This window comes from Piliocolobus tephrosceles, chromosome 2 (assembly GCF_002776525.5).
Source record: "Piliocolobus tephrosceles isolate RC106 chromosome 2, ASM277652v3, whole genome shotgun sequence".
NCBI lineage: Eukaryota > Metazoa > Chordata > Mammalia > Primates > Cercopithecidae > Piliocolobus > Piliocolobus tephrosceles.
In genome coordinates, this window is record NC_045435.1 from 173021731 (window position 1) to 173046785 (window position 25055).

A 25055-nucleotide genomic window follows, 5' to 3' on the forward strand; every position below is an offset into this window, starting at 1 on the left:
GATGTGGTGCTGAGAAGAATGTATATTCTGTTGACTTGGGGTGGAGAGTTCTATAGATGTCTATTAGGTCCGCTTGGTGCAGAGATGAGTTCAATTCCTGGATATCCTTGTTAACTTTCTGTCTTGTTGATCTGTCTAATGTTGACAGTGGAGTGTTGAAGTCTCCCATTATTATTGTATGGGAGTCTAAGTCTCTTTGTAAGTCTCTAAGGACTTGCTTTATGAATCTGTGTGCTCCTGTATTGGGTGCATATATATTTAGGATAGTTAGCTCTTCCTGTTGAATTGATCCCTTTACCATTATGTAATGGCCTTCTTTGTCTCTTTTGATCTTTGATGGTTTAAAGTCTGTTTTATCAGAGACTAGGATTGCAACCCCTATTTTTTTTTTGTTCTCCATTTGCTTGGTAGATCTTCCTTCATCCCTTTATTTTGAGCCTATGTATGTCTCTGCATGTGAGATGGGTCTCCTGAATACAGCAGACTGATGGGTCTTGACTCTTTATCCAGTTTGCCAGTCTGTGTCTTTTAATTGGACCATTTAGTCCATTTACATTTAAGGTTAATATTGTTATATGTGAACTTGATCCTGCCATTATGATATTAACTGGTTATTTTGCTCATTAGTTGATGCAGTTTCTTCCTAGCCTCGATGGTCTTTACATTTTGGCATATTTTTGCAATGGCTGGTTCCTTTCCATGTTTAGGGCTTCCTTCAGGGTCTCTTGTAAGGCAGTCCTGGTGGTGACAAAATCTCTAAGCATTTGCTTATCTGTAAAGAATTTTATTTCTCCTTCACTTATGAAACTTAGTTTGGCTGGATATGAAATTCTGGGTTGAAAATTCTTTTCTTTAAGAACGTTGAATATTGGCCCCCACTCTCTTCTGGCTTGTAGAGTTTCTGCCGAGAGATCTGCTGTCAGTCTGATGGGCTTCCCTTTGTGGGTAATCCGACCTTTCTCTCTGGCTGCCCTTAAGATTTTTTCCTTCATTTCAACTTTGGTGAATCTGGCAATTATGTTTCTTGGAGTTGCTCTTCTGGAGGAGTATCTTTGTGGCGTTCTCTGTATTTCCTGAATTTGAATGTTGGCCTGCCCTGCTAGGTTGGGGAAGTTCTCCTGGATGATATCCTGAAGAGTGTTTTCCAATTTGGTTCCATTTTCCCCCTCACTTTCAGGCACCCCAATCAGACGTAGATTTGGTCTTTTTACATAATCCCATACTTCTTGCAGGCTTTGTTCATTTCTTTTTCTTCTTTTTTCTTTTGGTTTCTCTTCTCGCTTCATTTCATTCATTTCATCCTCAATCGCTGATACTCTTTCTTCCAGTTGATCGAGTCGGTTACTGAAGCTTGTGCATTTGTCACGTATTTCTCGTGTCATGGTTTCCATCTCTGTCATTTCGTTTATGACCTTCTCTGCATTAATTAGTCTAGCTGTCAATTCTTCCACTCTTTTTTCAAGATTTTTAGTTTCTTTGCGCTGGGTACGTAATTCCTCCTTTAGCTCTGAGAGGTTTGATGGACTGAAGCCTTCTTCTCTCATCTTGTCAAAGTCATTCTCTGACCAACTTTGATCCGTTGCTGGCGATGGGCTTTGCTCCTTTGCAGGGGGAGATGTGCTCTTATTTTTTGAATTTCCAGCTTTTCTGCCCTGCTTTTTCCCCATCTTTGTGGTTTTATCTGTCTCTGGTCTTTGGTGATGGTGACGTACTGATGGGGTTTTGGTATAGGTGTCCTTCCTGTTTGATAGTTTTCCTTCTGACAGTCAGGACCCTCAGCTATAGGTCTGTTGGAGATTGCTTGAGGTCCACTCCAGACCCTGTTTGTCTGGGTATCAGCAGCAGAGGTTGCAGAAGATAGAATATTGCTGAACAGTGAGTTCACCTATCTGATTCTTGCTTTGGAAGCTTCCTCTCAGGGGTGTACTCCACCCTGTGAGGTGTGGGGTGTCAGACTGCCCCTCGTGGGGGATGTCTCCCAGTTATGCTACTCAGGGGTCAGGGACCCACTTGAGCCAGCAGCCTGCCCCTTCTCAGATCTCAACCTCCGTGTTGGGAGATCCACTGCTCTCTTCAAAGCTGTCAGACAGAGTCGTTCACGTCTGCACAGGCCTCACCTGCTTCCCCTGTTATTTTTTAGCTGTACCCTGTCCCCAGAGGCGGAGTCTACAGAGCCAGTCAGGTTTCCTTGAGCTGCTGTGAGCTCCACCCAGTTGGAGCTTCCCAGCGGCTTTGTTTACCTACTTAAGCCTCAGCGATGGCGGGCGCCCCCTCCCCCCCAGCCTTGCTGCTGCCTTGCAGTTAGATTGCGGCAGACTGCTGTGTTAGCAAGGAGGGAGGCTCCGTGGGCGTGGGACCCTCCCGGCCAGGTATGGGATATATTCTCCTGGTGTGCCGGTGTGCTTACAGTGCAGTATTGGGGTGGGAGTTACTCGATTTTCCAGGTGTTGTGTGTCTCAATTCCCTTGGCTAGGAAAAGGGACTCCCTTCCCCCTTGCGCTTCCCAGGTGAGGCGATGCCTCGCCCTGCTTCAGCTCTCGCTGGTCAGGCTGCAGCAGCTGACCAGCACCAATTGTCCGGCACTCCCGAGTGAGATGACCCCAGGACCTCAGTTGAAAATGCAGAAATCACCGGTCTTCTGTGTCGCTCGCGCTGGGAGATGGAGACTGGAGCTGTTCCTATTCGGCCATCTTGCTCTGCCCTTCTCTGAAAAATACTTAGTATTTTTACCTGAACTTCTTATAAGCAAAATTTTCTCCAATCTTATCCTTACCAATTGTCTTTTTGTATGGAAGAACAGGACCTTTTTATTTCCCCATTTTACCCTCAGAATCTGCAATCTGCTAAGTCTGTTATCCCCCACCCCATAACATGGAAACATCTGGAAATTTGATAATATGTACATTCTATAACTTAATTCATATGGACAAAAAAGCTACAAATGGTCAGGGCAAAGTGCCAAAACCTGGGGCTAACTAGTGAAGACACACTAACCATCTGTATGATGCTTCACAAATTACAAGGCATTTTCACAGATATTTTCTCATTGAATTCTCACAACTAATCTATGCATAAGACAATATCATTGTTCTATATGTGAGGAAAAACACTGAGAAAGACTGTATGACATGCCTGATGTGACACATCAAATAAATGATAAAATAAGATATAAGCCTTAGTGCTTCTGACTATATCTAATGTGATTTTAAAGACAGATTTTTTATAGATAGTGATTAATCTAATCTCTTCCCCGTGCCCCTCATGGATATTAAGATAGACTAATAAAGTCAAGAAATACTTTCTGCAAACAAAATCTCACCCAGAAACTGAATTAGAGAGCAGATCAAATGCAGTCTGCTCCAACAGAAGTGAGGTAGGGTGTTCTTAGCCCCACCCTTTGCCCCTCCTTAGGCCTCCCCTCAACCCTGGTACCTGTGGCACTTTATAATCCTCAGAGTACAATTGGGGAATCACTAGCCAATGGCATGTCTTCAAACTGTGACCTTTTCTAAAAATAATTTTTCAAACAAGGATGGCTTGTTGGGCCTTGTTTTTTATTTTATTTTATTTTATTTTTATTATACTTTAAATTCTGGGATACATGTGCACAACGTGCAGATTTGTTACATATGTATACTTGTGCCATGTTGGGGTGTGGCACCCATTAACTCGTCATTTACATTAGGTATATCTGCTAATACTGTCCCTCCCACCGCCCCCTCCCCACAACAGGCCCAGGTGTGTGATGTTCCCCTTCCTGTGTCCAAGTGATCTCACTGTTCAATTCCCACCGATGAGTGAGAACACGCGGTGTTTGGTTTTCTGTCCTCGCCACAGTTTGCTGAGAATGATGGTTTCCAGCTTCATCCATGCCCCTACAAAGGGCATGAACTCATCCTTTTTTATGGCTGCATAGCATTCCATGGTATATATGTGCCACATTTTCTTAATCCAGTCTGTCACTGATGGACATTTGGGTTGATCCCAAGTCTTTGCTATTGTGAACAGTGCCGCAATAAACATATGTGTGCATGTGTCTTTATAGCAGCATGATTTATGATCCTTTGGGTATATACCCAGTAATGGGATGGCTGGGTCAAATAGTATTTCTAGTTCCAGATCCTTGAGGAATCGTCACACTGTCTTCCACAATGGTTGAACTAGTTTACAGTCCCACCAACGGTGTAAAAGTGTTCCTATTTCTCCACATGCTCTCCAGCACCTGTTGTTTCCTGACTTTTTAATGATCGCCATTCTAACTGGTGTGAGATGATATCTCATTTTGGTTTTGATTTGCATTTCTCTGATGGCAAGTGATGATGAGTATTTTTTTCATGTGTCTGTTGGCTGCATAAATGTTGTCTTTTAAGAAGTGCCTGTTCATATCCTTTGCCCACTTTTTGATGGCGCTGTTTGTTCTTTTCTTGTAAATTTCTTTGAGTTCTTTGTAGATTCTGGATATTAGCCCTTTGTCAGATGAGTAGATTGCAAAATTTTTCTCCCATTCTGTAGGTTGCCTGTTCACTCTGATGGTAGTTTCTGTATAAGTACCGCGCGCTAACCGATTGCGCCACTGGAGCTCCTCTGATGGTAGTTTCTTTTGCTGTGCAGAAGCTCTTTAGTTTAATTAGATCCCATTTGCCAAATTTGGCTTTTGTTGCCATTGCTTTTGGTGTTTTAAAAATGAAGTCTTTGCCCATGCCTATGTCCTGAATGGTATTGCCTAGGTTTTCTTCTAGGGTTTTTATGGTCATAGGTCTAACTTTTAAGTCTTTTATCCATCTTGAATTAATTTTAGTATAAGGTGTAAGGAAGGGACCCAGTTTCAACTTTTTACCTATGGCTAGTCAGTTTTCCCAGCACCTTTTATTAAATAGGGAATCCTTTCCCCATTTCCTGTTTTTGTCAGATTTGTCAAAGATCAGATGGTTGTAGATGTGTTGTATTATTTCTGAGGGCTCTGTTCTCTTCCACTGGTCTATATCTCTGTTTTGGTACCAGTACCATGCTGTTTTGGTTACTGTAGCCTAGTAGTATAGTTTGAAGTCAGGTAGCATGATGCCTCCAGCTTTGTTCTTTTGGCTTAGGATTGTCTTGGCAATGCAGGCTCTTTTTTGGTTCCATATGAACTTTAAAGTTGTTTTTTCTCAATTCTGTGAAGAAGGTCCTTTGTAGCTTGATGGGGATGGCATTGAATCTATAAGTTACCTTGGGCAGTATGGCCATTTTTTCATGATATTTATTCTTCCTATCCATAAGCATGGAATGTTCTTCCATTTGTTTGTGTCCTCTTTTATTTTGTTGAGCAGTGGTTTGTAGTTTTCCTTGAAGAGGTCCTTCACATCCCTTGAAAGTTGGATTCCTAGGTATTTTATTCTCTTTGAAGCAATTGTGAATGGGAGTTCACTCATGATTTGGCTCTCTTTTTGTCTGTTATTGGTGTATAAGAATGTTTGTGATTTTTGCACATTGATTTTGTATCCTGAGACTTTGCTGAAGTTGCTTATCAGCTTAAGGAGATTTTGGACTGAGACAATGGGGTTTTCTAAAAATACAATCATGTCATCTGCAAGCAGGGAAAATTTGACTTCCTCTTTTCCTAACTGAATACCCTTTATTTCTTTCTCCTGCCTGATTGCCTGACCAGAACTTCCAGCACTATCTTGAATGGGAGTGGCGAGAGAGGGCATCCCTGTCTTATGCCAGTTTTCAAAGGGAATGCTTCCAGTTTTTGCCCATTCAGTATGATGTTGGCTGTGGGTTTGTCATAAATAGCTCTTATTATTTTGAGATACGTCCCATCAATACCTAGTTTATTGAGAGTTTTTAGCGTGAAGGGCTGTTGAATTTTGTCAAAGGCCTTTCCTGCATCTATTGAGATAATCATGTGGTTTTTGTCTTTGGCTCTGTTCATATGCTGGCTTACCTTTATTGATTTGCATATGTTCAACCAGTCTTGTATCCCAGGGAAGAAGCCCACTTGATCATAGTGCATAAGCTTTTTGATGTGCTGCTGAATCCGGTTTGCCAGTATTTTATTGAGGATTTTTGCATCGATGTTCATCAGGGATATTGGTCTAAAATTCTCTTTTTTTTATTGTATCTCTATCAGGCTTTGGTATCAGGATGATGTTGGCCTCATAAAATGAGTTAGGGAGGGTTCCCTCTTTTTCTATTGATTGGAATAGTTTCAGAAGGAATGGTACCAGCTCCTCCTTGTACATCTGGTAGAATTCGGCTATGAATCCGTCTGGTTCTGCACTTTTCTTGGTTGATAGGCTATTATTGTCTCAATCTGAGAGCCTGTTATTGGTCTATTCAGGGAATCAACTTCTTCCAGGTTTAGTCTTGGGAGTGTGTATGTGTCCAGGAATTTATCCATTTCTTCCAGATTTTCTAGTTTATTTGCATAGAGGCGTTTATAGTATTCTCTGATGGTAGTTTGTATTTCTGTGGGATTGGTGGTGATATCCCCTTTATCATTTTTTATTGCATCTATTTGATTTTCTCTCTTTTCTTCTTTATTAGTCTTGCTAGTGGTATGTCAATTTTGTTGATCTCTTCAAAAAACCAGCTCCTGGATTCATTGACTTTTTGAAGGATTTTTCGTGTCTCTACCTCCTTCAGTTCTGCTCTGATCTTAGTCATTTCTTGCCTTCTGCTAGCTTTTGAATTTGTTTACTCTTGTTTCTCTAGTTCTTTCAGTTGTGATGTTAGGGTGTCAATTTTAGATCTTTCCTGCTTTCTCTTATGGGCATTTAGTGTTATAAATTTTCCTTTTGCCTTAAATGTGTCCCAGAGATTCAGGTATGTTGTGTCTTTGTTCTCATTGGTTTCAAAGAACATCTTTGTTTGTGCCTTCATTTCGTTATGTAGCCAGTAGTCATTCAGGAGCAGGTTGTTCAGTTTCCATGTAGTTGAGCGGTTTTGATTGAGTTTCTTTGTCCTGAGTTCTAGTTTGTTTGCACTGTGGTCTGTGAGATAGTTTGTAATAATTTCTGTTCTTTTACATTTGCTGAGGAGTGCTTTATTTCCAATTATGTGGTCAATTTTGGAATAAGTGTGGTGTGGTACTGAGAAGAATGTATATTCTGTTGATTTGGGGTGGAGAGTTCTGTAAATGTCTATTAGGTCTGCTTGCTGCAGAGCTGAGTTCAATTCCTGGATATCATTTTTAACTTTCTGTCTTGTTGATCTGTCTAATGTTGACAGTGGGGTGTGAAACTCTTCCATTATTATTGTATGGGAGTCTAAGTTTCTTTGTAGGTCTCTGAGGACTTGCTTCATGAATCTGGGTGCTCCTGTGTTCGGTGCACATATATTTAGGATAGTTAGCTCTTCTTGTTGAATTAATCCCTTTACTATTATGCCTTCTTTGTCTCTTTTGATCTTTGTTCGTTTAAAGTTTCTTTTATCCGAGACTAGAATGGCAACCCCTGCCTTTTTTTGTTTTCCATTTGCTTGGTAGATCTTCCTCCATCCCTTTATTTGAAGCCTGTGTTTGTCTCTGCACATGAGATGAGTCTCCTGAATACAGCACACTGATGGGTCTTGACTCTTTATCCAGTTTGCCAGTCTGTGTCTTTTAATTGGAGAATTTAGCCCATTTACATTTAAGATTAATATTGTTATGTGTGAATTTGATCCTGTTATTTTACTTGTTAGTTGATGCCATTTCTTCCTATCATCAGTGGTCTTTACAATTTGGCATGTTTTTGAGTGGCTCGTGCTGGTTGTTCCTTTCCATGTTTAGTGCTTCCTTCAGGAGCTCTTGTAGGGCAGGCCTGGTGGTGATAAAATCTCTCAGTATCTGTTTGTCTGTAAAGGATTTCATTTCTCCTTCACTTATGAAGCTTAGTTTGGCTGGATATGAAATTCTGGGTGGAAAATTCTTTGCTTTAAGAATGTTGAATATTGGCTCCCACTCACTTCTGGCTTGTAGAGTTTCTGCTGAGAGATCTGCTGTCAGTCTGATGGGCTTCCCTTTGTGTGTAACCCAACCTTTCTCTCTGGCTGCCCTTAACACTTTTTCCTTCATTTCAACTTTGGTGAATCTGACAATTATGTGTCTTGGAGTTGCTCTTCTCGAGGAGTATCTTTGTGGCATTCTCTGTATTTCCTAAATTTGAATGTTGGCCTGCTTTGCTAGGTTGGGGAAGTTTGTTTTTATAACACATTCTAGACTTGTGAGAGATTATCCATCTAGGTGGTTTAATGATGGGACAGAATGGTTTTAAAATTTGAAGACATCTTTTGGTTTATTTAATTAAAATCTTTATTTTGCAGATGAGGAAACATCTACCCAGAGAGGAGAAGTAAACCACACCGGATCATTTCGTGAAGGAGCAAGGCTGAAGACCCAGACCTGGACTTTTTTAAGCAAGTAAATTCTGATTATATCATGGAGGCTTCCTTTGAGAAGTCTGCCCCTTTTCACTGTGAGATAGTGTCATTAACACAATGAAGCTTCCAGTTCTCTCCTAAGCAGCCAGCAATCATTTATTATACACTAGATACTATATTGCCATTTGAGATGATACAAAGGAATAAAATGGGACAATTAGCTTTAGTGATTTGGTGGTCTCAGCTTACGGATATTCCAAGCTCCTTTGAAACGTGTGCAGAAAAATGTTTATACAAAATTTGCATACATTGCAAGGGGTCCATAGGACCCTCCCTACAAGTCCTTGACCTCCAGGTTAAGAACTCCTGTCTAGAAAAGGCCAATCCCAGCACCAGTGCCAGTGTTAGAATTGCATTGCACCAGTTACTGTCTTATTTATGGGTCTAGTGGTTAAAGGCTGCTTGTGTTTCGATGAAGGGGCTGCTTGTGTTTCGACATCCTTCATCTTTTATTTAAATGGAGCAGCATCTTATCCTTGAAGACCTTTGGTACAAGAGAGGAATATATGTTCTAATAAGCATTTAATTAACCAGATCAGACAAATTCAGAGAAAAATATGGTAAAATGAAAACATTATTCTCAAAAAATATTAACAATTAAAATGAAGATATAAATGTTTTTAATAGAACATTAATTTTCTTTCTGCTTCCTTTATTTTTAATAAAGAAAGAAAAGGAAGTAGAATTACAAAAAACACCTAGATACTACTAGCTGCCTGTCCACTTTTATTCAATCTATAGTGAGTGACCTATAGTAAAAGTGACCTATCAGCCAATGGTAGGGAACGTGGACAAAAAGAAATAGATTTATCTTATGAATGATTGTTTCCTAATCCTTCCCCTTTTGCTACAGTGTTTTAGGAGATTTGTAACTCTGAAATGGTTGGCAATAGTTTCTTCATTTAAAAATATTTTTGAGAGCTCAATATTACCTTAACATTATTAATAACAAGCCTTGATTTTTCTAATTCAAAAATACTTGTAGGATGCCTGGCATTTGTAAAACACTGTAAGGTATTCAGCAAAGAACAGGTGCCATTGAGGTTGCTGAAACCTGTTTGTCTCCTTTATGACAGCCACATCAAAATTGAATAAACATTCTGAAGAATAACCTCTCTCAAATTGGCTTTGAATTAGTAACCAATATAAATCACATGCCCTGCCTTAAAAATGATCCCGTTCTGTTTCATTCTTTGCCTGGTAGTCATAATCTAGCAACAGCATATTAGCATAGTGTGGTAGTAATCATAATAGCTAACATTCACTTAGCTCTTCCTATGTGTTATTCTAAATATTTTATACTTTTTAATCATCCCAGCATTTGCCTGAATGAAGTTATCTTATTCCTGTTCTCCAGTTAGAGAAACTGAGGGTCAGAGTGATTGAGTAACTTGGCCAGGGTCACAAAATTAGTAAGAACAGAGTTGGGATTCAAACCTAGACAGGATCAGAGCCCAAGCTTGTAACCACTTCACTATACCACCTATCAGCAGGATTCCCAGCCAGCTCTCCACATGGCCTCATGAGACATCGAGCCCGAGTTTCTTCATCTTCAAAACAGGGATAATTTAAGTTAGGCATCTAGCCATTGCCTACCACACTAGTACTGAAAACTGCTGTTTCTGCCAGGGGTCAGGGGGCAGTGGTGCAAGCCTATATTCCCACCTATTTGGGAAGTTGAAATCAGGAGGATCACTTGACTCCAGGAGTTTCAGACCAGCCTGGACAACATAGGGAAGCTCAATCTCCAAAAAAAAGAAAAGTTTCTGTTCCCTGCAAACAGTTCACATTATAAGATTCTACCTTTTCTAAGGAAGATATCTGTGTTTGCTTCCTAGGGCTCTTGTAACAAATCACCACAGATTTAGCAGCTTAAAACAACAGAAGTTTGCTCTCTGATTGTCCCAAAGGCTAGAAGTCTGCAATCAAAGTGCTGGCAGGGCTGTGCTCCCTCCAAGGGCTCTAGGGAGAATTCTTCCTCACCTCTTCCAGCTCTGGTGGCTTTGGGCATATTTTTTTTGGCTTGTGGCTACATAACTCTGATCTAGCCTCTGTCTTCTCAGGGCCTTCTCTGTGTCTCTCTTTTAAAAACACTTGTCCTTAGATTTAAGGCTCATCTGGGTAATACAGGATACTCTTTTTTCAAGATCCTTAACTTTATTGAGCTACAAAGACTTCTTCCAAAAAGGTCATATTCACTGCTTCCAAGACATGGACATAGCTTTTGGGCAGCTAACATCCGACTTACTACAATATCCCAATATAAGTATTTTTATGTTTTGGAAGATTCCCTCTGGCATTCATCCTGACAACAAGGCAGCTTTATTCAGAGGGAGTAAATCATTTTGTCTCACCACTCCTCTGCTTTGCACTGGAAGCATGTAGGTAGCCATATGGCTGGGAGCAGGTGAAGGAGGATGAAGCCAACAGTAATATCCCCACACTGTTCTCAGGAGAATCAGAATCCACTTGGCTAAATTATCAGTGAGAGTTTTTTCTTTTAGTATATCATCACAGTAACTCACTTCTAAGTATAAGATTATAAAATCTAAGTAATTTAGGTGCCTAAAGCAACATGTTTTCACTGAATACTCATGAATTTGACTATAAACTCCTACTTTCCCTTCTACCTCCCCTATCTCTGTCTCTAAAACTATCTGACCTGGAATACATCAGTATAACTAACCAAGCAGGGAAATGTCCCTTGATTCAGGGATTGGCAGAGAGAGCACCGTATCAATGCTATGCCTGTCTCTATGGCCTGATCCGCCTAGTTCTCCACTCTTTTCTTTTCCTTTTTTTTGTTTTTCTTTTCTTTTTGAGACAGAGTCTTACCCTTTTGTCCAGGCTGAAGTGCAGTGGCATGACAACAGCTCACTGCAGCCTCAACATCCTTGGCTCAAGCAATCCTCCCACCTCAGCCCCTCAAAGTGTGGGGATTACCGTGCCCAGCATCCACTCTTTTCTGTAAAAGCACTAATAACTGAGATACAGAAGCAGATCAACTGAGGACAATGAAAGGGCAACAAGCTAGATTACTACTGTCACAAAATCACATCTATGAAAGTTCAATGTTGTCATTCACCAAAATAAGAAAAACACTGACCTCATTGCCACAGCTTTCCAGACAATGTAATAAGAAATAAAGAATAAGCAGAAGTGGGAGAGACAAATAAATACATTTTATAAAAAGTTGTATAAACATGTCTATTCAATGTTACCCAAAACAGTGCAAAGGAAACGGACAATTAGTACTAGAAAACACTATTGGAAAGGTCTTGGCTGACCTGCTCCTTATACAACCAGATTTGCTTCAGCAGAACTCTGAGAACAACGTGCTCCTGACAGATCAATATTGTAGTAACTCACCCTTTTCGCCCTCAAATTATTCACTGGATAAAGGTCTTCAGTTGCTGAAGATTCATAAAATGTAATAACAGTAGGTAGGGAAGAGAAAAAGGCTTAATTGTTCATGGTCAGGCTTCTAGCACTTAAGAAAAACAAAGGCCTTAGAAAAAAAAAATCAAGCCTTTCCTAAGGCAGTTAAGCATATCATAGAATTCACAATTCCCACAAGTACTGTAGAAGATTAAGCTATTAGAATTTCACCGATGCCAAGAGTATACCTAAATATGTCAGCTCTCTTCTCAAGAAGGTTCTTGGGGTTTTGGCTCTTCCGAGTTTTCCCCTTCTACTTTGACAACCAAGAAGGGAACCCCAATTGGGGCGTCACAATTATTTGACTATTGTGAATTATGCTTCTATGAATGTGGATACACCTTTAATGACTTAGAAACAACTTTTAGTGGCTTTAATGCCATTGTTAATGTTGCAGTTTGTTCAATTTTTGCTTCTAAAAACAAGCTGGCAGCCCTTGACAAAAGGAAAAAGCCATTCAGAAGCTATATATTTTCCCTTTTCCTTCTTTAGATAACAACAGTTTATTTTCTTCTTGAATAACATAGTTATAAAGAAGCTCATCCTAAGAAATGACATTGTAGCTAAACCTTGACCTAGAAGCCATACTCTCCCTTCCAGTATTGCCAGAAATAAACAGGGATCCTTGTCCTGTTTCTATGTTAGGAAGTGAAAGGACATCAGGAGCAAGACAAGATAGACCATTCCCTTGTTACAAATTTCTCTTCCTACTCCTAATATCTACTCAGCATCAATGTATGTGGCACTCTTTTTATTTTCTAAATATGTATCTTCTTTTTGATAGCCACACAATATTGAGATTAATCTAATCTGAATTTAGTATTTTCTATATTATCATGAAAATTTTTGTTAAAGTCAAATTCCAAATTTTCTTTCCCAGCCAGAAGTTTTTCATTCATAAATTCCTCTGTAATCTATTAGAAGATGACCAAAAAAAAAGGACTGCCTTGAAATTGCAGTTACTCAACACATGCCATGTTGCACAATGACTTTAACTGATAGTTAGACTAGAAATACATGTTTTTTGTTGTTGTTGTTGTTGTTGTTGTTTTGCTTTTGTTAGTGTTAATACAAATGGAAGGCAATAAAATTGGTTCAGGCCAGGCTTGGTGGCTCACACCTGTAACCTCATCACTATGGGAAGTCAAGGTGGAAGGATTGCTTGAAGCCAGGAGTCCGAGACCAGCTTGGGCAACAAAGTACAAACTGGCCTCTACAAAACTGTTTTTTAAGGATTAGCCAGGCGTGATGGCATGCGCCGATAGTCCTAGCTACTTGGGAGGCTGAGGCAGGAGGATATCTTGAGCCCCGGAGCTCAAGGTTGCGATGACTGTGATCATGCCACTGCACTCCAGCCTAAGTGACAGAGCGAGACCTTGTCTCAATAAATAAATACATAAATAAAATAAGGTGAGTACAGGTAGCCACAAAACACTCTGTTCTTGTATATAACACAAAACACTGTATCAACAACAACTTGACTAAACTGTTAGTGAGACTTTTTCCTTCTAGTATATGATTTCAGTAAACTTCCAAGTATAAGATTATAAAATTTAATTAGAGTAACTTTGCTGCCTAAACCAATAATGTGCTTTGACTTACAATTGTTTGTTTCTTACTCTCTAAAGGGTCTATAAAATTATCCAACTAATGAATGTGTAGAGAAATTTCCTTAATTGCCCTATAGTTGTTCAGTTTTCTTCCCTAGCTCTGATTCGTCATAAACTTTTAAGTTTTTTTTTTTCAGCTTTCTCTAAAAACTTGGACTCCAAATCCTCACCTCTAGTCTGACTTCTGGTATGCACTCTACTGTCAACATAAGGAATTGGTTGCCAAAGGAAGGCTGGGGAGTATTCTAAGATGAAAAGGAAATTCTCCCCTAAAAGTTTAAACAAGGATCGAATTTACAGTGGGGCACAGAAAACATTGGGGTCACCTACAGAGAATGTAGAGCAAGATATCTGGAAACTGAGCAGCCAATAAACTGTGGTTATGTCTAATTCTTACACAGAAGCAATATGGGGTTTTGGCATTAATCAGATGAACTTAAACCACATTCATGTCTCTGATACAATAAGAAATTGCATGTCTTTGTGTCTCTGTGAATCTAATTGTGCTCACATGAAGATGCAGTTTGTGATTAGGCCCCTGAGACAAGAACCATCACATTGGTTGTGCAGTGCACAGCCCACACAATAGTATGCGGTGGCCCTGCCCAAAACAAATTGGACCATTTGTTTAGAGGTCCCATTACCTTTCAAGCAGTGGCTTGCAATCATGGCTACATACACGTGTGTATTTATTTATTTATTTTAAGGTACTAGACAATTCAATTAGCAAACATAAATAAGGGGTAGTTTTTTCCCCATCAAATATACAAATCACTCCATTGTTGAAGTAAGTGTTATATTCCACAAAGACTCTTTGAGTCTATAATTTCATGAAAACTTGCAAGTGGTTTAAACTTTTACCAATCCACAAGTAATGACAAGATACTGCAGTTGCTGTGAGTATTACTATTACATCTAAAGAGCTAAAACCCATTCCAACTCTCCTTACTACATCACTCAAACAGGCTTAGAGACAATTATCAATTATCCCAGTTTTACACATGGAGAAACAGTGACACAAGAAGATTTTGGAATTTACCCAAAGACACAAATAAAATAAATAAATAGAAAGAGAGGAAAAGAACTGCAATAGAATTCAAGTCTTCAAGTGTCCAGGTGTTCCCATCCTGGAATTTTTCCCATTAGAACCACTTTTCTACCTACCAATCTTAAATTATTACTCACCTAGAGTAAGCACTTCTAAGAGCTATTTAATAAGATTTAAAACTAATTCATAAGTCTTTCTTATTCCCCTGCAAAGTCCATTAACTTTTAGCAGTATGAGAAAGTTAAAAAGCATTTGTTATATATTTTTTAAAAATTTAGCACCAGAACCCTTCCATGCTTCAAAAAATAAAAAAATAAAAACAGATTGTAGTGAATTATCACAAAACAATCTGTCTAAAACTCACTGCCTGAAAGCAGACAATGAAAATTCAGAAGCACCTTTTATGATCCCCACATTGTGCTGTGGAAATATTAAGTAAGTTTGAGTGGGCTTCCTGCCCTCAACCAACTTACAACTGAATCACTCAGTCAGCCAACAGGCCAGCTCACCAACCAGGCACTGGGGATAAAAAGATGAATGCCGTACATTCCCAGTACCCAAAGGCCTCATAGTCTTGTGGGGAAACAGACTGTGTGTAACTAAAAATGTTGCTACAATGGTAACACATAAAAGAGAGTAATAATATTTTCCTTTGCAAGAGAGGGGTCTTCTGAGAATGTTTCAAAGAAGAAAGGACATAGAAGATATGCCTTAAAATAGCTTCTTTAAGTAATAGCTTAAAATAGTTTATCTAGCAGAGAAGGGGCACAAGAAAACTTCAAGAAAAGAGCATGAATGAAAACATAGAAGCTTTAGAATGAACGGCATTTAGCAGGAGAGTTGAGAGATTTAACTGGAGAGGTGAAGAAATGAAACTGTGAAAGGCCTTAAACGAAGGTTTTATTTCATAGGAAATGGAGAGCCATTGAGGGCTTTCAAGAAGAGAAATGAATCTGTTAAGTTTGGACAGTTAATTCTAGCAGTAGTTTAGAAGATTGTAAGGTAAAAAAGAGACAAGTAGTTAGGCTATTTCATTAGTGCAAGCAACAGATGGAGAGTCCACAGCACTATCCAACAAAATATTCTGCAATGTTGAAAATATTCTATATCTCTGCTCTCCAATATGCTAGTCACTAGCCACATGTGGCTATTAAACACTAGACATTTAAATTGTCATATGTGACTAGTGGCTGCTATATTGGACAGTATAAGGACATCTTAGAGAAGCTAACACTTAAGCCTTAAAGTAGGATTTTTCCAACTGCAGGTTGCAATTAGCAGATTAAGAAATCAATGTAGTAAATCACTATCAGGATGTCTTTAATGAAAGAAGAGAATAACAAAATAAGGTAGAATTAACTAGAATAGATAAGAATAAATATAATGGAACAGAATAGAATAAAAAATATCAGCATGCCCTGCAAAGTATTCTTTTGAGAGATGTTCATTTCAGTTATATGACTCTCTCTCTCTGTCTCTCTGTCTCTCTCTCTCTCTCTCTCTCTGTGTGTGTGTGTGTGTGTGTGTGTGTGTGTGTGTGTGTACACCATGGATCACAATGTAAGATGTAGTTTTCCTCTCTATTGTGTTTAACAAATTTTAAAAGCCAGTCTCTTATACAAGGATATTACTCATCTATGTACATAGTGGGAAAAGTTTTCCAGATAGGAAATAAAGCATCAGCAAAGTTCACTGGAGTTTAGAATAGGGATAAATCTGAATCTTTGAAGGTTTTCCTAATTAATCTTTTCTCTTTTGGATAGACTTCATTGTTTAGGACAGTTGTAGATTTACAGCAAAATCAATAAGACAATACAGGGAGTTCCCATATACCCTGCATCCAGTGTCCCCTTTAAAATCTTACATTAGTATAACATATTCATTATAATTAATGAACCAATATTGATACATTACTATTAACTAAAGTTCTTACTTTACTTATTACTTAATGTCCCTTTTCTGTTTCAGGATTCTATCTGGGATATCACATTATAATTAGTCATAATGCCTCCTTTAGCTTCCTTCAGCTATAACAATTTTTCACATTTTGCTTGTTTTTGATGACCTTGGGGGTTTTGTACTGGTCGGGTATCTTGTAGAATGCCCCTCTACTGGAATTTGTCTGATACCTTTCTTTAGGTATCAGACATTAGGCTTTAGGCATCAGATTAGGCTGGAGCTATGGGTTACTACGAAAAAGACTACAGAGGTAAAGTGTCATTTTGACTTCATATCATGAAGACCTATTATCAACATGATTAATAATGATCAATGTTGGCCTTGATCATCTGGCTGAAGCAGGGCTTATCAGTTTTCTCTAGTGTAAAGTTACTCATTTTTATCCCCATTTCCATACTGTGTTCTTTGGAAGGAAATCGCTGTATTCCTAATTTTTTAAATAAATGAATTACTTAGTTAAAGGAGGGCTTATGCTTGAGTAAGTCATATTAAGCTGTTTCCAAAGAAAGCTACTGTGAGTACAGAAAGAGTCTCTTTTTAGATACAGCATCTCTCGCTCTGCAACTGGCAGGACACTTTTATCACTTCTCAGATTTTCAGGTTCCAAATATGAAGCACAAAAAAAAAAAAAAAAAAAAAAATGAAGCTGAGTGATTGATGTAGAGTTCCAAAGAGAGTTGAGAAGGAGTTAACCCAAAAATCAACTTTAGGCCCTTCTGACTATTTAGTCTCTTATTCTGATATTCTAGAAGTAAATTTAAACCAAAATGTACAAAGTCTTTATTTTCCCCAGGAGAATACCTACCTTTAGAATAAGAAATTCCTTAATGAGAAAATCCAATAACTTGGGGTATTTTTTTTTTTTTTTTTTTTTTTTTTTTTTTTTTTTTGGCAGAGGAGGACTACGGATCACATCTTCTGCAATATTTCCAAGGTAAATGCCACTGTACCAAATCACCTGCTGCGCCTCTTTCATTGCAGTTACCTGACTTCCTACCAGTGCTGTTCCCCAAAACAGAAAACAACAACGAAGAGCTCTCTGAGCAAGCCCAGCCAATACTTTTCCTGCAAGCTCCCCTCAACAGTGTTCACATTCCATGACTCATACAGCAGTGTTCGTGTTACCACATGTGTTTTTTTCTGTAATTGTTACATTTATTCACTTTCTTCTCCATCCAAGCCAGAACAAAGTCCTGCCCCTGCATAATATGAGTCATAAGTCTCAAGTCTTCTCCCTCTCTATCTGAGAAAGGAGGTATAACTTTATCTCCTCTACTGCACACAAATCTAATGAGAGGAAAATCATCACCCATTGATAAAAGAGTAGTAACAATCAGAAATAAGAAATAATCATTTCCTCTGCATTCCCAGCTATGAAATAACTTTTAGTGGACTTCCAACACAGAAACATTCAGTCTACAGCAGGTATTATCACACAGTCTCAGCGTGTCAGAGTCAAACTGTACCCAGGCCACTGTATCCCTGCCTGAAGACACATCACAGTCCGCTTAGGAGTGCCACTTTTGAATACACAATCTCATGAAAGATCTAAGAACATTTTTAGAGGAAGCTTAAAAAAAAAAAAAAAGAATAAACTACTCTCTCCTTCTTTTCCATATATCGAAAGTCATCTTTTCAAAAGCACATAACTGAAAACAGGAGATGCATGGTGTGCCTGAATAAAGTAAGCATTTCAAGTTATTGGTTTAGCTTTGCTGAGATATAGCACTAGGTCTCTAAGGAAGTGGATAGATTAAGATCACATTTCATTGTGAAAATTTAGGACTCTAAAATGTTTGCTGTCATCTAGTTCTAGGTTATCTCTGCATAATTAATTTCATGATATTTCTGCCATCTTATTACCTCAAATGCAGCCTCTTTTTCTAGCTTTCTTAGCATTTTTCCATGTCCTTTCCTCCTACTTAGTGCTCATTCCTGGGCCCTCGATCACTGCATGTTTGTTACATGGTCCAGTTTGCTGCTTCCTGGAAGAGCATCTCCTGCCTATAATGCCCTTGAGAATAAAGTCTTTCCAAAGCCATTAATATTCAGAAGGAGCCACATAGTAGTACTCAAAATGTATTCATTCAATGAATGAACGAATTCTCCTAACCACATTCCTCATCAAATTGTCTAAAGTGTTTTTTTTCCTTTTAATCTTGTATATAGTCCCATAGGAGATAAGAAAGTTGACTCACAGAAGGTAGAAATATATTACCTAAGCAAATCTAGAACCTAAAAATAGGGTGCATTCTAACAATAGATTGTAGCAGATGGTTCACCAATAATAACCGACTCTCGCTCTTCTCACCTTCTCATGATAAGAAATGACACACAAACTGTCTTTAAAATTGCTTATCATCAATAAGGGGAAAATGAATCAAAGAAAAAGAGACAATCAGTGCTTTCAAGAGATACTTCACATGTCAGTTCTGGCTACTTAGAGGGCTGAGATTGTGGAAACTGGCAAAAATTTTTTTTTTAATCTTAACTGCTCAAATGGTTAGCAGTGCAAAAGTATATTTAAAACAGCCAGATTTAAAGTCATTGCAGATTTAGGGTATTTGTGATCAAGATCTTACCATGTATCCACTGTTGGTTTTATACAGGTTGGTGTGCTTTTTATCTGCTGTTTCTTTTATTCAGTGATTGATTGGTTTTTAGCAGTTTAAAGCAATAGACATTAATTATCTTGAAGTTTCTAGGCTCAGGAATCTGGATACAGATTAGCTTGGTGCCTCTGGCTCAGGGTCTTTCTCAAGGCCATCATTAAGGTGTTGGCTAGGGCTGCCCAAGCAAGGAATTCTAATTTTAATAGAGAACGCAATAGCCAGGAAATTAATCAATGCATTAAAAAAAAAAAAATTAGAGTGTTTGGTTTTGTTTTGTTTTGTTTTTGCCAGGATCTCACTATGTTTCTCAGGCTGGAGTTGAAGTCCTAGGCCAAAGGGATCCTTCCCCCTGGCCTCAGCCTCTCTAGTACCTGAGACTATCGTCCTGCCCCACTAGGTCTAGCTTAATTAGTGCAGTTTGTTTGTTTGTTTGTTCGTTTGTTGAGACAGAAATTTTGCCCCGGCTGGAGTGCTTGTTGCCCAGGCTGGAGTGCAATGGCGAGATCTTGACTCACTGCAGCCTTTGCCTCCCAAGTTCAAGTGAGTCTCCTGCCTCAGCCTCCCCAGCAACTGGTATTACAGGTGCCCACCACCATGCCCAGCTAACTTTTTGTATTTTTAGTAGAGACAGGGTTTCACCATGTAAGCCAGGCTGGTCTCAAACTCCAGAACTCAGGTGATCCACCTGTCTTGGCCTCCCAAAGTTTTGGGATTACAGGCATGAGCCACCGAGCCCGGCAATTAGTGCAGTTGTAAAAGCCACAACAAGGCCAGGTGCAGTGGCTTATGCTTGTAATCCCAGCACTTTGAGAGGCAGAGGCGGGCAGATCACCTGAGGTCAGGAGTTCGAGACCAGCCTGGCCAACAAGGTGAAACCCCATCAATACTAAAAATACAAAAAAAAAAAAAAAAAATTAGCCAGGCATGGTGGCGCGTGCCTGTAATCCCAACTACTCAGGAGGCTGAGTGAGGAGAATCTCTTGAACCTGGGAGGTACAAGTTGTAGTGAGCAAAGATTGTGCCACTACATTCTAGCCTAAGTGACAGAGTGAGACTCTGTCTCAAAAACAAACAAACAAGCAAATAAATAAATAAATAATAAAAATCAATGACATATAGACAAAAATTAATAATATTTCTAAATAAGCAGTATTATCTCATTTGTAAAAGTGAAGAGTATTAAGAATATCTTAAACAGGTTCTCAGTACACTGTTCATTCTGAAACAGTAATGCCCAAGGGAAGAGTAGAGGTACGGATTTTCTGAAATAATTTGGCTCCAAAGTCATTTCAACCCTACTCCAGAATGCAGCGTTATCACATGAACTGAACGCCTCCTCCTCTCAAACCCACCACAGCATTGTCCTAACTCGGAGGTTGAAGATCAAACAGTTAACCTATCCAACTAGCCCCTATGGCTCCTGCCCTCACTCTGGCCATTCCCACCTCTTCAGTGTCATCACACTCCCTGCTCCCTTCTCCCTCAGTGGCCCCTCGAAACCAACCTATGTCTTCCCACCTCCAACCTTTGCACATATTGTTCCCTCTGTCTTGGCTGTTCTCCCCACTTCACTGCCTGTTCTATCTATTTGACTCATAATGATCCCTTGGACCTTATCTCAAAAGTCTCTTCCTCAGGGCTGTGCTTAGGTTTCCCACAGCCCCTTATACATGGTATTTTTCCTTTAGGGCACTTAAAGCCCGTAGAAAAGAAGGCTTTCCACAGAGTCAGCCTTTTGCCCTTCCATCCCTTCTGCTGTGTGATGTACACAGCATTCAAGGCACCATCTTGGAAGCAGAGACGGAGCAGTGTCCTCACCTGACACCAAAACTGCTGGGCCCTTGATCTTGAACTTCCACCCTGCAGAACTGGGAAATAAATCTCTATTATCTATAAATTTCCCAGTCTAGGATATTTTGTAATAACAGCACAAACAGACTAAGGCACTCTCCTTCTGTCATTCATTTCCTCCAAGACCTAACCCTATTGACGTTTGCTGTTTCTGTGAAGCCAGAGCTGGGAGAAAGAACATTGGAGCTAACTTCTCACTGAAGTCCACCTACCAACTTAAATTTCATAATTTAAACTATTGAAGTAATTTAAATCAAATTATTTAGTTCTTACTCTGGCTTCTAGGAAAAATGGATCACTTCTTATGAAAGCCAAGCTGTATGAAAATCAGTAATAGCTAACTGTATTCTACTTATGTTGAGACTATGAGTGCTCTATAATTATTTTTTTAAGTTGGTTACCTGTTATTCATTCATCTACTCATTCCTTCAGCAAATACTTACTGATGACAATCTTTGTGCCATGCATTGTCCTAGCATCCAGCATACAAAGATCAATGAGGGTTTCCCCATAGCCTAAGGAGTCCACAGTCTTATAGAACAAATGCATCTTGCTTATACTCAAAAGAAAAAAGAGACATTTTCAGGTCAGAAGATAGAAATTATCTTTAAAAATCCTAACTGTGCTTTGAATAGTAAAAGTTAACCAAGTGAACTTTGATGATGCGACACCATCTTATCGTTAGGAGTAAGCAAAAGAGGCACAAAGATGATCCTGTATTTTCAGAGACACCCACCACTATGCCTATGAAAGTCTGCAGTATCTCCCAGGAAGCCTTTTTTTGTTGTTTTTTCCTCTCCTTGAAACAGAGTCTCCCTCTGTCTCCCAGGCGGGAGTGCAGTGACACAATCTCAGCTCACTGCAATCTCCACCTCCCAGGCTCAAGTCATCTTCCCACCTCAGCACCCCCAACCCCCTCTCCCTAGTAGCTGGGATTACAGGCGGATGCCACTACACTCAGCTAATTTTTGTATTTTTTTAGTAGATATGGGGTTTTGCCATGTAGCCAGGCTATCCTCAAACTCTTGGCCTCAAGTGACCTTCCCATCTCAGCCTCCCAAAGTGCTAGGATTATAGGCATGAGCCACTGCGCCCAGCCCCCAGGAAGCTTTCTAAGAAATGACTTCTTTCAGGGAAGTTTTACTTGTGGTTATAACTGTGGTCCTATCTGAAGACTAATGAAACACTAACGTGGTTTTTGTAAGTTCTGTACTACAAAACCAAATGACCACCTAAAGGTATGCTTAGGGCTTCCCATTTGTTTTGGGGATCCCTAAGACCACCCACATGTCCAGTGATTCACCAGAAGGACTTGTGGGAGTCAACATATATTTATCCACAGAGTATCTATTCATGAGCGCATCAGAAGCATGTACATGAATTTCTCCAGATTCTGGAGCATTATCCACCTAAGAGTTCCTTTCTCTACCAGCAAAAACTGCAGTAATGTATGTACAGCTTCTGCCTAGGGAGACCGATTAGAAAGAAATTCAGCATTCAAAGGTTATATTGGGGCTGGTCATGTGGGCACACTTTGCTTGGCAATTAAAAATTCCAGACTACCAGAATACAGTAGATATTCACTATAAATTATATTGCTTGTACAGGTTAGGCACAGTGAATCTTCCTTATCTGTTAGGAAATGGAGAGAACATTCCAAACGCCACATTCTCAGATGCCAGTCAAGGACTAAATTTGCAAGTATGCCCTTCTGAAGAGTAGTAGCCTTGGGCTTGCTATGTTATTTATTCTGTGCACACCACGTTTTAAATCTTCTGTTAGAATATATGTTGTAGGAAATAGAAAAGTTAACTTTTATTTCTCTTTGTATACATGGCTCAGGAAAATGAGGCTAACCTCAATTTTTAGGTACTGTTATCACTAAAGTTATTTCTAACAATTATCATGTTTAGATAGATATTACCATTACTAATAGTATTATTGCTGCCAATTTTATTAGTAATTATTAGTAGTGGTGACAATACTATTAATTTTTATAGTTAATATAGTATGTATTATTTTACAGAATATTCATATATTAATAATGTATTCACTGATCTTTAACTAATCTTTGAAAGATTTTAACATGCTGAGATAATGAAAATTTAAAGACATCCTTTGTTTGGTTCCTTATCCTCTAATCTGTTACATTCTTTAACAGGACAAACTTAGTGCAACTTGAAGGACCCAACCATGGATTTGAGGCGGGTGAAGGAATATTTCTCCTGGCTCTACTATCAATACCAAATCATTAGCTGCTGTGCTGTTTTAGAGCCCTGGGAGCGATCTATGTTTAACACCATCTTACTAACCATTATTGCTATGGTGGTATACACTGCCTATGTCTTTATTCCAATCCACATTCGCCTGGCTTGGGAATTTTTCTCAAAAATATGTGGATATCACAGTACCATTTCTAATTGATCTTGTTCACGTTCAGTGAAATGGCATTGCATATTTATATATTGCTTACAACTTATTGATTTAGGTAACTATTGTGTCTTCCTTCACTATCTGACCTGAAAAGCACTCTCTTCTCTATGCACTCTTATATTCTGCCTTTCTGCCTGGAGTTTGAAATAGATGTCTCTTCAGTTTCTTTCGCACATGCTACGTTGTGCATCAGACCATAGATAATACAATGACTTTACCTCACAAATCAAATTCTCTCAACACAAATCTATGAATTTAGTTTATTTAAAGTCAGAACAATTTCCTACAAAATTTTTTTGGAAAATAGGCTCATAACAGACCTACCAGAATCATACTTAAAGTGCTCCCTTGACACTTATTCTATACTGAAGGGTAAATTTTAAAAATTCTTTTTAGGCTACTGTCAGAAGTATCCTATCTTTGTTTATGATGTATAAAAAGATGTGAATAAATTATATGGAACCCCTAAGTCTTATTTTCTAGTAAACTGATGATACTGGAAATTCTTTTACTTCAAATGCAAAAGAGTAAGCTGGAGGCAATTATTTCCTTTCATCCACAGTTCATGAATTGTTTTAAATGCTTCTTAAAGCCTGGCTTTATAACCGTTTAAAATCAATAATGTTGATTTTAGATAACCAAGTAAGTATTATAATACAAAATAATTTTAAGTGTAGGAAACTAAAGTATAATCAAAGTAAATTCAGATATTGTGATTTGTGGTATTGCCTTGCCTTGCATGATGCTGGGGGAAAAAGAGAAAGGAAATTGTTTTCTTTTTGTGCTTTTATTCAGTGGACGGGGAAAAAAGCATGTGTTGGGCCACAAGAAGAAAAGCTAATAAGTAGGCTGGAAGTAATATTCTACCAGCAGGAACTCAACGGCTCCAGTTAAGTGCTTTGATATAGTGGCTCCTTTGCAGAGCCAAAACAAGATTTATTAAATTTCCTTCAAAGTGTTTATCTTTAAAACAAATATAAGGTTTTAATTATACTGCTGAAGCGAATGTGAATGCCAAAGACTAAGTTTTACAGTTTTGCTTTCCTCCCAATAAATATTAATGTATGTAATTCTAGAGGGTTTGAACAATAGGTTTGAACAATATTTGCACCTTTGTTTGTGTTATGAAAACATTTTTTCCAAGGCGAGCTGGAGAGAAAGATGTTTGGCATGCCAAATTAACTTGCATGTTTGTTAAAAAAACAAACACATGTTTTGAAGAGAAACCGGATCTGAACATGTATTTGTTGAGTTTTGCAAAATAAAATTAATTTTGTAAGTAAATATCTATTTCCAGATTTACTTTTTTTTCATATTGCACTAAATATCTAGATGGTACATTGCATATTTCTCCCCAGCTTATCATTTTTTACTAATCCAATGTGGTAACTGGTCTTAAAATGGTAACAAAAACCTAACATTTATCAAGGGACTTCTCCATGCTGGACACATTTTCCATGTTCGAGTAGGTGCAAAGGTCTCCTACTTACAGGTAAAGAACCTGAAACTTGAAAAGGTTACATTTCTTATTCAAGGTCGATTAGCTACCAGTAGCATAGCAAGGATGCAAATCCAGGTCAGGACCACACCAGGCCCTGCAAATATTTTGCACACGAAAGCCCGGGGGAGGACAAAATGAACAAATGAAAGTTGATGGGATGAGTGTCACCAATGTTTGAAAGTAGAACTCCATCAAATAAA

The 25055-nt window shown here is 38.8% G+C and overlaps 1 protein-coding gene across 1 annotated transcript; it reads left to right on the forward strand.

Annotated features, from left to right (window-relative positions):
• Positions 1-8282: 8282 nt before the first annotated feature.
• On the forward strand, positions 8283-24644 carry SPTSSB (serine palmitoyltransferase small subunit B). The gene is made up of 2 exons (XM_026455690.1): positions 8283-8379; positions 23083-24644. Exon 2 carries the CDS (start codon positions 23115-23117, stop codon positions 23343-23345), a length of 231 nt encoding a protein of 76 aa, XP_026311475.1. The 5' UTR covers positions 8283-8379; positions 23083-23114; the 3' UTR covers positions 23346-24644.
• The last annotated feature ends 411 nt before the right edge of the window (positions 24645-25055 follow it).

What these genes read in the sequence shown, in the direction of transcription:
- SPTSSB (XM_026455690.1), top strand. Translation starts at nt 23,115, where the DNA reads ATGGATTTGAGGCGGGTGAAGGAATATTTCTCCTGGCTCTACTATCAA.